Source organism: Terrapene carolina, unplaced genomic scaffold (assembly GCF_002925995.2).
Source record: "Terrapene carolina triunguis isolate 2854851 unplaced genomic scaffold, T_m_triunguis-2.0 Scaffold192, whole genome shotgun sequence".
NCBI classification, from domain to species: domain Eukaryota; kingdom Metazoa; phylum Chordata; order Testudines; family Emydidae; genus Terrapene; species Terrapene triunguis.
Window position 1 is genome coordinate 28,455,722 of NW_020664543.1, and position 16,532 is coordinate 28,472,253.

At 45.4% G+C, this 16,532-nt stretch overlaps 1 protein-coding gene across 1 annotated transcript in view; it reads left to right on the forward strand.

The window, feature by feature from the left end:
• The window catches only part of LOC112108536 (zinc finger protein 850-like), an 84,601-nt gene that overhangs the window by 23,410 nt on the left and 44,659 nt on the right, over positions 1-16,532 (forward strand). The window contains exon 4 of the mRNA XM_026654494.2: positions 116-1,034. Within this exon, the coding sequence (XP_026510279.2) occupies positions 116-1,034 (919 nt within the window). The remainder of the gene's footprint in view (positions 1-115; positions 1,035-16,532) is intronic.

The window sequence follows — 16,532 nt, forward strand, 5'->3', positions numbered from 1 at the left end:
AGAAACCAGCCAGGGGGTAGATGGGGTAAATCCACTCAGAGGAGCAGAAGGGTAGAGGAAATCAGAGATATTGTTCAACCGAGAATCCCTGCTGGAGAGGGACCCTTCACCTGCGGTGAGTGTGGGAAGAGCTTCCGTTGGAGATCCGTTCTTATTATTCACCAGAAAATCCACATGGGAGAAAACCCCTATAAGTGCCTGGACTGTGAGAAAAGCTTCAGCAAGAGCTCAGACCTCAATCTTCACCAGAGAATCCACTTGGGGCAGAAATCCTACATATGCACTGACTGTGGGAAAAGTTTCCCTCAGTACCACCTCCTTACTTCCCATCAGAGAACCCACACGGGAGAGAGACCCTACAAATGCCCCGAGTGCGGGAAGAGCTTCAGTCAGAGCTCACACCTTGTCATTCACCAGAGAACTCACACTGGGGAGAGACCCTACAAATGCCTGACCTGCGAGAGATGCTTCGGTGATAGATCGCAATTTAAGACCCACCAGAGGATCCACACGGGAGAGAAGCCCTACAAATGCCCACAGTGCGAGAAAAGCTTCAGTCGGAACTCGTACCTAGTTATACACCAGAGAACCCACACGGGAGAGCGACCCTACAAATGCCCCGACTGCGGGAAAAGCTTCAGTGACAAGTCACATTTTAATACACACCAGCGAATCCACACAGGAGAGATGCCCTACAAATGTCCCGAGTGTGGGAAAAGCTTCAGGAGGCGCTCGTACCTGGTTACCCACCACAGAACCCACACGGGGGAGAGACCTTACATATGCCTGACCTGTGCAAAAACCTTCAGTGATCGATCTCATTTTAGAAAACACCAGAGAACCCACACGGGAGAAAGGCCCTACAAATGCCCCGAGTGCGGGAAAGGCTTCTGTCTGCGTTCGGACCTTATTATACACCAGAGAACCCACACGGGAGAGCGGCCCTATAAGTGCACCGAGTGTGGGAAAACCTTCACTCGGAGCACCTACCTTTTTTCACATCAGAGAATCCACACAGGGGAGAAACCACAGAAGTGTTCTAACTAGGGATGGGCCAAGTGAATGACATCTCTGCCGGTTCCCACAGTCTCAGCGAGTCAGGCCAGGCTGGAGTGGCCGTGTAATGAGGATATGTAATGGTTATCAAAGCAGAGAATGGAACCACCTTTCTGGGACAGAGTCGTGCAGAGCAGGAGGCTGAGATAATATTTCCATGTTGTGATGGGATTTGATTATTACATCTCAGAAAGCTCTGAATGTCCTGTGATCAGCTCCTACATCTAAATCAATTACCTGCAATTGGCCAGTTCCCCGTGTAGTGTGGGAGCACTCTTGGATTCCTTGTTGACACTAAGCTCTCACATAGCTGCCCCTGTGAGTAATGCTTTCTCTTATCTCTAGTTGACTAGGAGACTCTGTCCCATCCTGGCAGACAATAAGCTGGCCTCAGTTGTTATTCACACCTTTGTCATCTGTTGGCTGGACTACAACGGTGCTATAGACCTGGGAATGAAAGCGTCAGCACTTAGGAAATTCCAGCTTGTACAGAACACTGCAGCACTTCTCTCGACAAAGGCTATGCATGGACAACTCAGGCCTGCCCTCAGTCTCTACTCTGGTTTCCCATAGAATATTGAATCAAGTTCAGGTCTTGATTCTTATCTTCAAGTTGCTTCCTGGCCTGCTAGGGGCAAACCAGTGCCTCAGATGCTGTAGGCATGGGGCTGTTTTTTCATAGGATTTGCATGAGGAGCTCAGTGACGATCTGTTCATGTGACACAGGGACCTCAATGGGGTGCCCCATGAAAAACATGCTTCACACAGGCATTTGCAACTAACATTTTATTTACAGCCCCCGTCTCCCCCTCACTTTATTTTATTTTTGCATCAGCAGTTTTGTTCCCAAAGCACCCTCTAACTTAGGTATTTTACAAACAGTTCTTTTATTTATTTTTTTTCACAACAGGGCTTTGTAATTTGCTGAAGGAAGAAAAGGTTCAAGATTCTGCATTAAGCATTTATCTGAGGGTCTGATTGTTTCGTCTAACACTTTATCTGGGTCTCTAGCATCTGTCCCATTGTTCACCTACTCCACTGCTTGAGCACAATATTCCTGGGTTAAACAGGCACAAATATCTTGGAGTTTTTGGTTCACATCATGTGCAGTCCAGCTCACACAGTCATGGCTGCTCTGGCCTGGGGCATCTATGACACAATCTCGGCAGTCCTCAGACTGCTTCTCTTTCAGACAATGCATGATGATTCCGCTTATGGCAACTTGTACAATCAAAAGCATAACAGTTTGACCGGTTATGGGTTAGCACAGCCTCCATGCCAGATTTCTTCCTCAGAGTTAGATAGTATGTGTCTATAGAATCAGCATCCCCTTTTCTTTTGGTATCCTACGGATGTAGGGGTTCTGGGAGTGCTGCTACACCCCTTGGCTTGAAGTGGTTTCCACTATATACAGGGTTTACAGTTTGGTTCAATGACTCTCAATACCCTCACTATAAAAATTGTTCCTGCACCCCTGCCTATGGAGCATTTGGTTTTGGGCCAGGGCAAAAGCACGCCAGGCCCAAACTGTTTGTTCCTTCATGGCTTTCGGCGGACACATTCTCCCAGATCTCTAAAGAACCATCACTCAGCTGCTGAGAGATTTAAAAGAAGAAATGCAGATAAGGCATCATATTAGTTTTTATACTGTGCTTGAAAACCTTTCCTTTGTGTGTCAAGAGACCTCTTCAGATCACAGCTTTTTTTTTTTAATTTGCCTTGGGATGGTCTCACTCCATCGACCTTTCAGCTGGAAGCTGAACATGCGAGTCCACTGAGCTAGCATGGCCAGGTCCTATTATCAGCCCTCTCCAACCCACCCCCCTCTGTTTGAATTGGAGTATCCTGGTTGGGATCTGGAGTGTTAAACCAAAGCTGGGTCAGCGGTCTGGCCTCATGCTCCCCCTCTGCACTGTCTAGATAACCTTCATCAGCTGCTCTCCCCGTTGCCCTGCTTCCATGACATGCTTCCAGAGTGGCACGCACTGGTTGTGCCAAAGGTATATTGGTTCCTTCCGTTCCCACAGTTTCCTCTGTCTGGTGTCTCTTCATGAGCTGTTTGAGTGTCAGTGCTGGCGAGGCTTAATTCAAGGGACTGTGAGGAGCCTCCATCTTTAACTCACAGACCTTTTTGAATGGCGTGTCCTCTTTTATATGATGGTTGCACAGTACTTTCTTAGCCAATAGTTTTAGGGACAATGCTTTAAAAGGCCTAGTCTCCTCCCAGGTAAGGAGAAATTTCTGATCAGTGCATAGTGGGATGGAGACCGTTGTAAAAAGGGAAGGAGTGAGGGTGAAGACATTTGAACACTTTGTTTTGTATTTTATAGTTTATACTTGTTGGAAGGTTACAGTTCATTAAAAAACAAAGGCGTACACACCCGTTCCACTGAAAAGGGCCCTATGTGCTTGTATTGGGGGGAGGGTTTATGGAAAGTGGTGTACCCTGAACCAGCTGGCTCCCCTTTGCTTCAAATCTCCTCTTCAATTACACCCTCTTCTACTTCAATTATGCCTTTTAATCCCCCCTTAGTTTCTCTGCATTACCGTTGTACTCCCCATAACACAGTTTTCTGTAATTTCTCACTTCTGTCGTCTACTGTCTTGTATTATTTGACATTGTAAAATATCTAGGGGCTTGTACACACTACCACTTCTGTCAGTGTAACTTATGTCACTCAGGTGTGTGAATAAGCCACCCATCTGAGCGACATAAGTTACACCAACCTAAGTGTCGGTGTCTACTACCTCTTGTGGAGGTGGTTTTATTATGCCAATGGAAGAACTCTCGCCCATCGACATAAGTGCGTCTTTACCGGATGCATTACAGCAGCGCAGCTATATTAGTGCAGCTGTGCCGCTGCAGCACTTCTAGTGTAGACTAGCCTGAGGTGACACATTGTGTAAAAATAAAATGTAAAGTGTTATATAAGAACAGGGAAAACTTGACTCTTTAGGACTTCTTCAATGTGATGATAAAAAAGGAATTGTTGCTCTGCACAAATACCACCACAAAGTATCACCAAGTATGTAATCCTCCCAATGATTTTGTTACTGTTGTTTTATTTATTTATTGTTACTATTTCTGATAGGCCAGGACAAAGTGATTAGAAAGATTGGCAAAATAGGGGGAATAAAGCTTCATGAAGGTGGGCAGAGCTTCTGTGTGACAAATGCCTGTGCTAAAGCCTGACAATTAACGAAGAATGCATACAGTAGTTTCACTAAAAAGTATTTCAAACAAATGTCAAATTTCCCCTAAAATCGAAGCCAGCTCTCTTATCCCTATACCCTGTTTTTTCATGTTAAACTTTTAAAAGTTAGGATAGTTTGTATTTTAAAACTTTATTTGATGTGATTAAAAATTGTGTGGTTAGCAGAAGATGGTAGTTGTAGATAAAAGAAAAGTCAGGTAAAGAAGAGGTGGGGGGGGGGGGCATGTTTCTTTAGATGACAGTGCCAAACTGGAGATTATCTCTGTCCCTGTCTTTTACAATTTTGTTTTAATTGTAAAATCCCCCTGTAAATGTGGGGGTGGGGTGGGTTGTTTTTTTAATACAGTATCCCAGAATTTAAAACTTTCTTCACAATTTCCAAAATGATGAGCCTATTAAAAGTTCTATGTCCTGTATTTGTAAAGAGATTTAGAGAAGTTTTTGTCTGATTGGTGTTTCTTCATACTGGGCAATTCATTTAGGCAAAATTTTAAAAACAAGCTAATGCTATTTTTTTTCCAAGTTGGGATAGTCTCTCTTTTAAACATTGTATTGGCATTTTCATTTAATCAGACACTTCCTCTTTCCGTAGGACAAAATCATAATGTTGTATGAGAGAGGATTGGGGTGGTGCTAGTAGTTACAGTATTAAAGGCTCTATACAATGTAAAGTTTTATATCTGCACAGGGCAATTAATTCTGTGAGGCCGCTTCAGTATGGTGATAAATAAAATGGGGTGGGGGAGTAATTGTTTTGCAGATAGCTCTATAAAATATTGGTACAAATGTAAAGATGTTGATACATTTTCATTATATCACAGGGCTTTTTTTATTAGTCCAAAGGATCTGGTGTTGGCGTTTTGCAGCAGTGTCACAGCACAATTCTCTCAATGTCTTTGCTCCCCATCTTGCTTTTAGGTGTTTAGTCACTGCTATTCTGTGAGCCTCCAATGTGTGTCTCGTGGCACTAACAAAAGTTGTTGTTGCTTTGGAGGTACTTCTCTAAAATATCACTAGACATATAAAGACCAGGAGATTTGGATTATGGTACAGTGTTCTTCATCTGAGTCAGTTATGACCAGTCTTGCGCCTGTATGTATACCCATTCCTCCTGATGCCTTTGGAAGTATTTATATATTTAGTATTTCTGCCCTTCTGTGAAAAAGTGACTAGAAAAATAACAGTGGGAATGTAATGCCTGATGAGGTTGGGGAGAGCTTATGTATGATATGCTTTAACATGGGTAAATGCATGACAACTAACAAAGAATGGATACAAAATTTTCATTGAATAAAAATTTCAAACAATCATGAAAATGTCTCCTAAAATCCTGGGCAACTCTTATCCTCATGCCCTGTTTTTTCATGTTACCTTCAAAAGTTTGGGTAAGTGTGTGAATGTGGATGTTTGCATCTGTTTCATTTTTTTTTATATTTTGCTAAATGTGCCAAGTAAGTAATGCAAAATATGTACTGCTAAAGCATTTAAAATACATTGAATCTTAAGGACATTTTATTTGTAGCTACTGCCTCTCAAAGACTTAAAATAGAGGTTTCCTTAATGCTCCATTGTTGTTTTTATTTTATTTATTAAATCCAATATGCTAAATGTGGCATATCTATAAAATAGTATGCTCTTTGGCTTGAATATATACTTGTTTCGGGAAGTAGGAGATGATAACAGAGAAATTCCTAAGACTTCATTTTGAATAAGCAAGAGTCACTCCACTATTGGAAGTTGCAGGTCACATGATATTTATGGAGTATATGCAACCAAAAGTAGGGGAAAGGTCAGCAGATCATAACTCTGAGGTAAACGACAGCACTGAGCATTTGTGGAATGTTGGTATTGAACATGTGCAGTAAAGCTCATAAAAAACACCAGGCCATTCAAACAAACGTGAGTGTAGTATATTGGGGGGAAAAAGGCATCTGACAGGACAGTATAAAAGTCGATGTGTCAGTGGGTAGCAGACAGTGCAGATAGAGCTGAGGAGAGAAGAGTGGACAAGAGGAGTCCTGAAGAAGGCAGCAGCAGCAAGCAGCGACACCAGAAGGAGTCCTGTGTCAGCAGACAGAGTAAACCTGCCAATTATAATTATAGTATAGTACAGCATAGTATAGTGTTAGTGAGTACGTGTATATGTCTGGGTTAAGAAAGATGTATGAGTGTGTGTTGATAGTGAAAGAAATGTATGAGATTTAAACCATTTAAAAACTGCTGTTGGCAACCTATGACAGACTGGCCATCTGTAACAGGGTGCAACCACTTAGAATAATTTCAAACAGTAAGGTCATATGGTTTGGGGTGCTCTTTTACTTGTTAGACGGGATTTGTGTTTATAACATCAATAAGGGGATTGTTAGTTTGTTATTGTATTAAGGATTCTTATTATTTGCACCAATAAAAAGGTGCCTTGTTTTGGAAAAGAGTACTGCTTGTCAGTCATTTATTGGAAGGCTGTATCTGTGTCCTCCAGGTATTTCCTAGCTCTCCTGGAGACCCATACCTTAGGAAAACAGATTGGTTAATATTGAATGGTTTTTAGGGAACTCTTGATGAACTCTGGGTGGGACAATAGGTGAGCTTATTCTGGGAGTACCCTAAATCTGTTTTCAAGGTAACAGAGAGATGGGAGCGAGGGGGGATGATGGTGGTACAGATGTGTGTGTGGAGGAAGGACATACATTGTTAAATCCTCCTGGAAATGAGGGGTTTGTGTGATATTGCTATTCCCTGCAACCTAAACTTCCTTCACAATTGACAAATGATGTCCCTGTGAACTATTTTTACAATTTGTTGGTGCTTGTGTATTCTGAGGAATACATTTGGGTGAGACTTTATTAAAATTAAGAGTTTCTAATACAGCTTAAGCTAAAAGGTGCTAATTTCCAATAAATATAAAAGGTTGCCAAGAAATATGTTATTTTGAATAAATAGAATAAAGGGAAATTGGAATAAAGTTTGGGCATGTAAGTCCATTGGGGGGGGGGTGTCTTACCAGTTTTTAAAGACTTGTGTAGAAAGAGGAAAATGTAATCCAGGATTAAACCAAAAATTATTAAATGTACATAGATATGGTAAAAAGTTTGATCAAGAAATCTGTATACATCCCCTATTTGATTGGTATTTTAGCTTTAATTTATATTTTAATATGTGGTGCTGAATAATGTGAAATGTGATGCAGTTTAGTATTCTATGATGTAGAAGTCTGCAAAAAGCCTGTGGTTAGAGAAGCACCTTCTTATTGGCTCAGTGGCAAGCTCCCAGAGCAGGCTTTTTTGTCATTTGGCTGGAGACATTCTGTGGGTGTGATGGTCTCTCAGAGGGCACAGTACTGGGAGTCATTTTGTTACCCTTCTATATACATGAGAGAGAGACTTGCTGGCGATTGGCTGGGTGCCAGCTCCCTGACACCCTACAGTCTATGGTATGCCCACACCTTGAATACTATGTGCAGGTTTAGTCATCCCATCTAAAAAAGATATATTAGAATTGGAAGAGGTACAAAGAAGGGCAACAAAAATGCTTAAGAGTATGGAACAGCTTCCATATGAGGAGAGATTAAAAAGACTGGGACTGTTCAGCTTGGAAAAGAGATAACTAATAGGGAATATGATAGAGGTCTGCAAAATTCTGACTGGTGTGGAGAAAGTAAATAAGGAAGTGTTATTTACTCCTTCTCATAACACAAGAACTAGGGATCACCCAATGAAATTAATAGGCAGCAGGTTTAAAACAAGCAAAAGGAAGTACTTCACACAACACACAATTAACCTGTGGAATTCGTTGCCAAGGGATATTATAAAGACCAGAAGTAAATGGGGTTCAAAAAAGAACTAAATAAATTTGATGGAGATTAGATCCAGCAATGGCTATTAGCTAAGATGGTCAGGGATGAAACCCCATGCTCTGGGTGTCCCTAGCCTCTGTTCACTAGAAGCAGGGACTGGACGGCAGGGGATGGATCACTTGATGATTGCCTGTAATGGGCATGTGACACTAGGTGTGTGAACTCACGAGCTTGAATCACAGGGGGAGGGGCACCTACCTGCTTGCCAGCATTTAAATGGGAAGGTGATATTGGGTTATGATGAACCCAGCACAGTAGAGAGCACATAGGTAAACAGACAGTCTGATCTGAGGCCTGGTCTACACTACGAGTTTAGGTCGACTTTAGCCGCGTTAAATCGAATTAAGCCTGGACACGTTCACACGACGAAGCCCTTTCTTTCGACTTAAAGGGCCCTTTAAACCGGTTTCTTTACTCCACCTCCGACGAGGGGATTATCGGTAAAATCGGCCTTAGTGGGTCGGAATTGGCTTAGTGTGGACGGAATTCGACGTTATTGGCCTCCGGGAGCTATCCCACAGTGCTTCATTGTGACCGCTCTGGACAGCACTCTCAACTCAGATGCACTGGCCAGGTAGACAGGAAAAGCCCCGCGAACGTTTGAATTTCATTTCCTGATTGCTGAGCTTGGAGAGCACAGGTGACCACGCAGAGCTCATCAGCACAGGTAACCGTGATGGAGTCCCAGGATCGCAAAAGAGCTCCATCATGGACAGAACGGGAGGTACGGGATCTCATCGCCATATGGGGAGATGAATCAGTGCTGGCTGAACTCCGAAGCAGTAAACGAAATGGCAAAATATTAGAAAAGGTCTCCAAGGCCATGAAGGACAGAGGCCATAACAGGGACGCACAGCAGTGCCGCGTGAAAATTAAGGAGCTAAGGCAAGCCTACCACAAAGCGAGAGAAGCAAACGGAAGGTCCGGGGCTGAGCCGCAAACATGCCGCTTCTACGCGGAGCTGCATGCCATTCTAGGGGGTGCAGCCACCACTACCCCAACCGTGTGCTATGAGTCCCTCACTGGAGAAACACACAGGGAAGCGGGTTCGGGGTACGAGGAAGATGAGGATGAAGATAATGTAAATAGCTCACAGCAGCAAGGAAGCGGAGAAACCGGTTTCCCCAACAGCCAGGATATGTTTGTCACCCTGGACCTGGAACCAGTAACCCCCGAACTCACCCAAGACTCTGGGGGCACACAGGGGACCTCGGGTGACTGTACCTTTGTAAATATTACACATGGTTTAAAAGCAAGGGTATTTAATGATTAATGATTAATTTGCCCTGGCAATCGCGGCCAGTACAGCTACTGGAAAAGTCTGTTAACGTGTATGGGGATGGAGCGGAAATCCTCCAGGCACATCTCCAGAAAGCTCTCCTTCATGTACTCCCAAAGCCTTTGCAAAAGGTTTCTGGGGAGGGCTGCCTTATCCCGTCCGCCATGGTAGGACACTTTACCACGCCAGGCCAGTAGCACGTAGTCTGGAATCATTGCATAACAAAGCATGGCAGCGTATGGTCCCGGTGTTTGCTGGCATGCAGACAACATCCATTCCTTATCGCTCTTTGTTATCCTCAGGAGAGTGATATCATTCACGGTCACCTGGTTGAAATGGGACAATTTTATTAAGGGGATATTCAGAGGTGCCCCTTCCTGCTCTGCTGAACAGAAATATTCCCCACTGTTAGCCACGCGGTGGGGGGGAGGGGTGAAGTGATCATCCCAGAGAATTGGGTGTGTGGGGGAAGGGAATTAGTTGGGTTTGTGCTGCATGTTAACCCTGAAACCGCAGCCCCTCCTTTTACATTGCAAACCCATTTTAAATGGCCAACCCAACGGGTGCTTGGTATGGTTAATGAGAGCAGTACTGTTTGAAACCATCCCCACATGTTAAGAAGGTTAAAAAAACCAAAAGACTGTGTCTTACCATGGCTGCCTGCAAGCTGAAATCTGTGGCCTGGCACTGCGTGAGTGATCTCTCACACCAAACCGGCAGGCCCTCAATATAAGAGGAAAAATGCGACCTTGTAACGAAAGCACATGTGCTGTGTAATGTGAACAGCAAAATTTAACGTGAAAGAGTGTACCCATTGTTCTCTAAAATGTGTCTTTTTTAACCACCTCTCCCTTCTCCTCCACCAGCTGCAAATCTTTCTCCTTCACAGAGGCTAGTGAAGATTCGAAAGTGAAAGCGAAGGACGCGTGATGAAATGTTTACAGAACTACAGACTGCCTCCCACGCTGACAGAGCACAGCAGAATGCATGGAGGTAGTCAATGACTGATTATAGAAAAGCCCAATATGAGCGAGAGGAGAGGTGGCGTGCTGAATCATGGGCTGAAGATGAGAGGTGGCGTCAGCTTGCACACAGAAGGCAAGAGTCGATGCTCCGGCTGCTGGAGCATCAAACTGATATGCTCCAGCGTATGGTTGAGCTGCAGGAAAGGCAGCAGGAGCACAGACCACCGCTACAGCCCCTGTGTAACCAACAGCCCTCCTCCCCAAGTCCCATTGCCTCCTCACCCAGACGCCCAAGAACATGGTGGGGGGGCCTCCGGCCACCCAGTCACTCCACCCCAGATGATTTCCCGAGCAATAAGTGTTAAAGTTTTAAACTGCAGTGTGTCCTTTTCCTTCCCTCCTCCCCCACCCATCCCGGGCTACCTTTGCAATTATCCCCCTAGTTGTGTGATGAATTAATAAAGAATGCATGAATGTGAAGTAACAATGACTTTATTGCCTCTGCAAGTGGTGCTTGAAGGGGGGAGGGTCGGGGAGGGTGGGGTGGTTGGTTTACAGGGAAGTAGAGTTAACCGGGTGGGTGGGGGGGCGGAGATTTCATCAAGGAGAAACAAACAGAAGTTTCACACCGTAGCCTGGCCAGTCACAAAACTCGTTTTCAAAGCTTCTCTGATGCGCACCGCGCCATGCTGTGCTCCTCTAACCGCCCTGGTGTCTGGCTGCGCGTAATCAGCGGCCAGGCGATTTGCCTCAACCTCCCACCCCGCCATAAATGTCTCCCCCTTACTCTCACAGATATTGTGGAGCGCACAGCAAGCAGCAATAACAATGGGGATATACTGACTCGCTCAGACCTTAGCGAAAAGAAAGCTGCGCCAGCGCGCTTTTAAACGTCCAAATGCACATTCCACCACCATTCGGCACTTGCTCAGCCTGTAGTTGAACAGGTCCTGACTCCTGTCCAGGCTGCCTGTGTAAGGCTTCATGAGCCATGGCATTAAGGGGTAGGCTGGGTCCCCAAGGATAACTATAGGCATTTCAACATCCCCAATGGTTATTTTCTGGTCCGGGAAGAAAGTCCCTTCCTCCAGCTTTCGAAACAGACCAGAGTGCCTGAAGACGCGAGCATCATGTACCCTTCCCTGCCAGCCCACGTTGATGTTGGTGACACGTCCCTTGTGATCCACCAGGGCTTGCAGCAGCATTGAGAAGTACCCCTTGCGGTTTATGTACTCGGTGGCTTGGTGCTCCGGTGCCAAGATAGGGATATGGGTTCCGTCTATCGCCCCACCACAGTTTGGGAATCCCATTGCAGCAAAGCCATCCACTATGGCCTGCACGTTTCCCAGAGTCACTACCCTTGATATCACCAGGTCTCTCATTGCCCTGGCAATTTGGATCACAGCAGCCCCCACAGTAGATTTGCCCACTCCAAATTGATTCCCAACTGACCGGTAGCTGTCTGGCGTTGCAAGCTTCCACAGGGCTATCGCCACTCGCTTCTCAACTGTGAGGGCTGCTCTCATCCTGGTATTCTGGCGCTTCAGGGCAGGGGAAAGCAAGTCACAAAGTTCCATGGAAGTGCCCTTACGCATGCGAAAGTTTCGCAGCCACTGGGAATCGTCCCACACCTGCAGCACGATGCGGTCCCACCAGTCTGTTCTTGTTTCCCGGGCCCAGAATCGGCGTTCCACGGCATCAACCTGCCCCAGGAACACCATGATTTCCACATTGCTGGGTCCTGTGCCTTGTGAGAGGTCTAGGTCCATGTCCATTTCCTCATCACTCTCGTCGCCGCGCTGCAATCGCCTCCTCCTCGCCTGGTCCTGGTTTTGCTTTGGCATGTCCTGGCTCTGCATATACTCCAGGACAATGTGCGTGGTGTTCATAGTGCTCATAATTGCTGCGGTGATCTGAGCGGGCTCCATGATCCCAGTGCTAGCTATGGCGTCTGGTCTGAAAAAAGGCTCGAAACTAGTATCTGACGGACCAGGGGAAGGAGGGAGGGGCGAGTGATGACATGGCGTACAGGTACAGGGAATTAAAATCAAGAAAGGTGGCTTTGCATCAGGGAGAAACACAAACAACTGTCACACAGAATGGCCCCCCCCCCGAGATTTAACTCAAAAGCCTGGGTTTAGCAGGCCGTTGATTTGATGGAGGGAGGGGGGAAGGAAATGAATACAGAACAAATCTATTTTTTACATCTTAAGACAACGGTGCAGCATGACTGATAGCCCTCGGCATTTTCTGGGTGCTTGGCAGCAAATACTGGGCGCTTGGCAGTTAGCCTTCAGGCCTATTGCACGATCTGCTGCTCAGGGAAGACTCAGCTAACGTGCAATGAGCCAACAGGGCGCGTGGCAGAAAATGGCAAACTACGACTGATAACCGTCATCATCAAGACAGTTCCATAGGACTGCTCAGGTGCCCATGATCAACAGCCACTACTGTACGACAAGGACGGTTACCAGTCATAATAAACCATCTACTGCCAAAAGGCAAAAGGGTTGGTGCAATGCAGTCCCACGGCTGCCAGCACCCAGATCGCTAATGAAGGCTACCAGTCATGCTGCACCGGCTACCACCAAAAGGCAGTTAGCTGCTGCTGCTGCTGTGTAGCAATGCAGTCCCACGTCTGCCGGCACCCAGATGACATATGGTGACGGTGAGCTGAGCTGAGCGGGCTCCATGCTTGACGTGGTATGTTGTCTGCACAGGTAACCCAGGTAAAAAGGCGCGAATCTATTGTCTGCCGTTGCTCTGACGGAGGGGGAGGGGCCTGACGACATGTACCCAGAACCCCCCGCGACACTGTTTTGCATCATTCGGGCATTGGAATCTCAACCCAGAATTCCAATGGGCGGCGGAGACTGCGGGAACTGTGGGATAGCTACCCATAGTGCAATGCTCCGGAAGTCGACGCTAGCCTCGGTACTGTGGACGTGGTCCGCCGACTAGAGCACTTAGAGCATTTTATGTGGGGACACACACAATCGGCTGTATACAACCGATTTCTATAAAACCAGCTTCTATTAATTCGATCTAATTTCGTAGTGTAGACATACCCTGAGTGTGAAGCAGTGCAATATGGGATAGCGGGGGGGGGGGATTGCCAGAAGAAGAGTAGTTATTCTGAATTAGGGATACGTCCATATGAATCTCAGATTGAATTAGAAAAACAACAAGGAGTCTGGTGGCACCTTAAAGACTAACAGATTTATTTGGGCATAAGCTTTCGTGGGTAAAAACCTCACTTCTTCGGATGCATAGAGTGAAAGTTACAGATGCAGGCATTATATACTGACACATGGAGAGCAGGGAGTTTCTGAAGTTTTTTTGTTCAATGATAGTGACTTTTAAATCTGTAATAGAAGATTCTATTCTATTCTAAATCTATTACAGATTTAAAAGTCACTATCATTGAACAAAAAAACTTCAGAAACAGACTTCAAAGAGAAACAGCAGAACTAAAATTCATTTGCAAATTTAACACCATTAATCTGGGCTTGAATAGGGACTGAGAGTGGCTGGCTCATTACAGAAGCAGCTTTTCCTCTCCTGGAATTGACACCTCCTCATCCATTATTGGGAGTGGACTACATCCACCCTGATTGAATTGGCCTTGTCAACACTGGTTCTCCACTTGCGAAGTAACTCCCTGCTCTCCATGTGTCAGTATATAATGTATGAATCCGAAGAAGTGAGGTTTTTACCCACGAAAGCTTATGCCCAAATAAATCTGTTAGTCTTTAAGGTGCCACCAGACTCCTTGTTGTTTTTGTAGATACAGACTAACACGGCTACCCCCGAGACTGAATTAGCTAGATCTTCCAAAATGTATTAATTAATGTGGAGTAAAATGTTAGAGAAATTGAGGAGGGGAGAATTTTGTGTGTGGACACAAGACAGTTTATGCCAAGTCTTCCCCATCCCCCTAAATTAATCTGAAAGAAAAAAATCTCCATATAGACCAGCTCTAAGTAAAGGGAAGGGAATAAAAGAAATTCTGAGTGTGGGGTGGGGAGCATCTGTTAATTTCTTTAAATTTAAAATGCTTTAACAGTTTTTCCATGACTCCACATAAAAGACTTACAAGGGTGGGGAGAGGGGGGCATAGTCACTCATATTGCCTATATACCAATGCTAGGAGCCTGGGTAACAAACTAAGAGGAATTAGAATTACTCATTTATGAGTATAACTTTGATCTAGTTGGTATTATTGAAACCTGGTGAGATAATTTGCACTATTGGAATGTTACAATCAATGATTATAACCTCTCTGGGAAGGAGCAAGTGGGCAAAAACTGGGGGGGCGGGGGGACTTGGCATCCTATGTCAAAAATAACATTACTTTGTCCGAGTCACTGATAACTCAGAAGAAAATGATGTTGAATGTTTATGGATCAGTGTCTGAGCAGATCAAGCACAAGATGGGGTACTAGTTGGTGTCTGCTACAGATGACCACATCATAATGGAGAACAGGATGACTGGCTTCTCATACATGTCTAAGTCCTGTGGCCTAAAGCCTATAAGAGAAGGGAGGTAACTGAGTGAGCTCTCTGCTGGCATCTGCTGGGGAGCAAGGGCAGTGGACTGAGCAAGGCAGTGCCTCATTTGCATATTAACTGCAGCTAGTTTGGGGACATTGGGGTATAATTTGACTAAATTTTGTACTTGGGGTCTATATATTTGAGAGTACCCTGTTGAGAACCCAACTGGGCAAAGCCTGGACAATGACTGAGTATGAGGTCACCCTGATGGAAACTGATGTTTGTCACTGGGAATAGCTCTTTGGGTGATAGAGACTCTCCTGCGGTCCTAAGGCTACTGGTCTCCTTGCACCGGGAAAGCTAAGCTAAGAGGTGTAATTGCTTCATGTGGGTAAAAGTCACCAGAGATTCCAGTTGTCTAGATGCTGGTAAGCAGAGGTGGGAGCCCAGCAGCAGTTCTGCACACCTGAGCAGCTGTCAAAGCACAGCAGCCCTTGGATTCACCCCCAGGCCCCAGCCTGTGTCAGAGAGCAGTTGTGTGAACAACACAGGGAGCAGGAATTCACAGCAACCATTTGTGTCAGCCTAGTGACTCTGGTGGGGCCTCCTCCCCCCCCCCCCAATAAAGTTAAGAACATAAGAACTGCCATACTAGGTCAGATCAAAAGTCCATCTAGCCCAGTCTTTTGACAGTGGCCAATGCCAGGTGCCCCAGAGGGAATGAACAGAACATGTAATCATCAAGTGATCCACTCCCTGTCTCCCATTCCCAGAATCTGGCAAACAGAGGTTAGAGACACCATCCCTGCCCATCCTGGCTAATAGTCATTGATGGACTATCTGTGATGAGTTGGGTCACAGAAACCCCCTTGGGACTGCCACCTAATGTGCTGAGACTACCTCTGAGCCCATTTTCCCTGGCAGCTTGGGACTTCAGTACCCTGTCTTGTTGAGCCAGACACGCTAGCCTGCTGCAAACACAGACCCAGGTCTGAACTACGTCCCCCACAAGCTGCGGACTTAACTGAAAACAGCTTAAGAAGTGCTCCTGTCTCTAGCACCCAGATACCCAGTTCCCAATGGGCTCCAAACCCTAAATAAATCCGTTTTACGCTGTATAAAGTTTATACAGGGTAAACTCATAGATTGTCCACCCTCTATAATACTGATAGAGAGATATGCACAGCTGTTTGCTCCCCCAGGAATTAATTACTTACTCTGGGTCAATTAATAAGCAAAAAGTGATTTTATTAAGTATAAAAAGTAGGATTTAAGTGGTTCCAAGTAATAACAGACAGAACAAAGTAAATTACCAAGCAAAATAAAATAACACACAAGGCTAAGCATAATATAGTAAGAAACTGATTACAGATAAATCTCACCCTCAGAGACGTTCCAATAAGCTTCTTTCACAGACTAGACTCCTTTCTAGTCTGGGCCCAATCCTTTCCCCTGATACAGTCCTTGTTTCAGCTCAGGTGGTAGCTAGGGGATTTCTCATGACTGCACCCCCCTTTGTTCTGTTCCACCCCCCTTTTATAGCTTTGGCACAAGGTGGGAATCTTTTGTCCCCACCCCTCCTTCTAATGGAAAAGCCCCAGGTTTAAGATGGATTCCAGTACCAGGTGACATGGTCATATGGCCTGAGACCCCAACCCTTGATTCTTCCC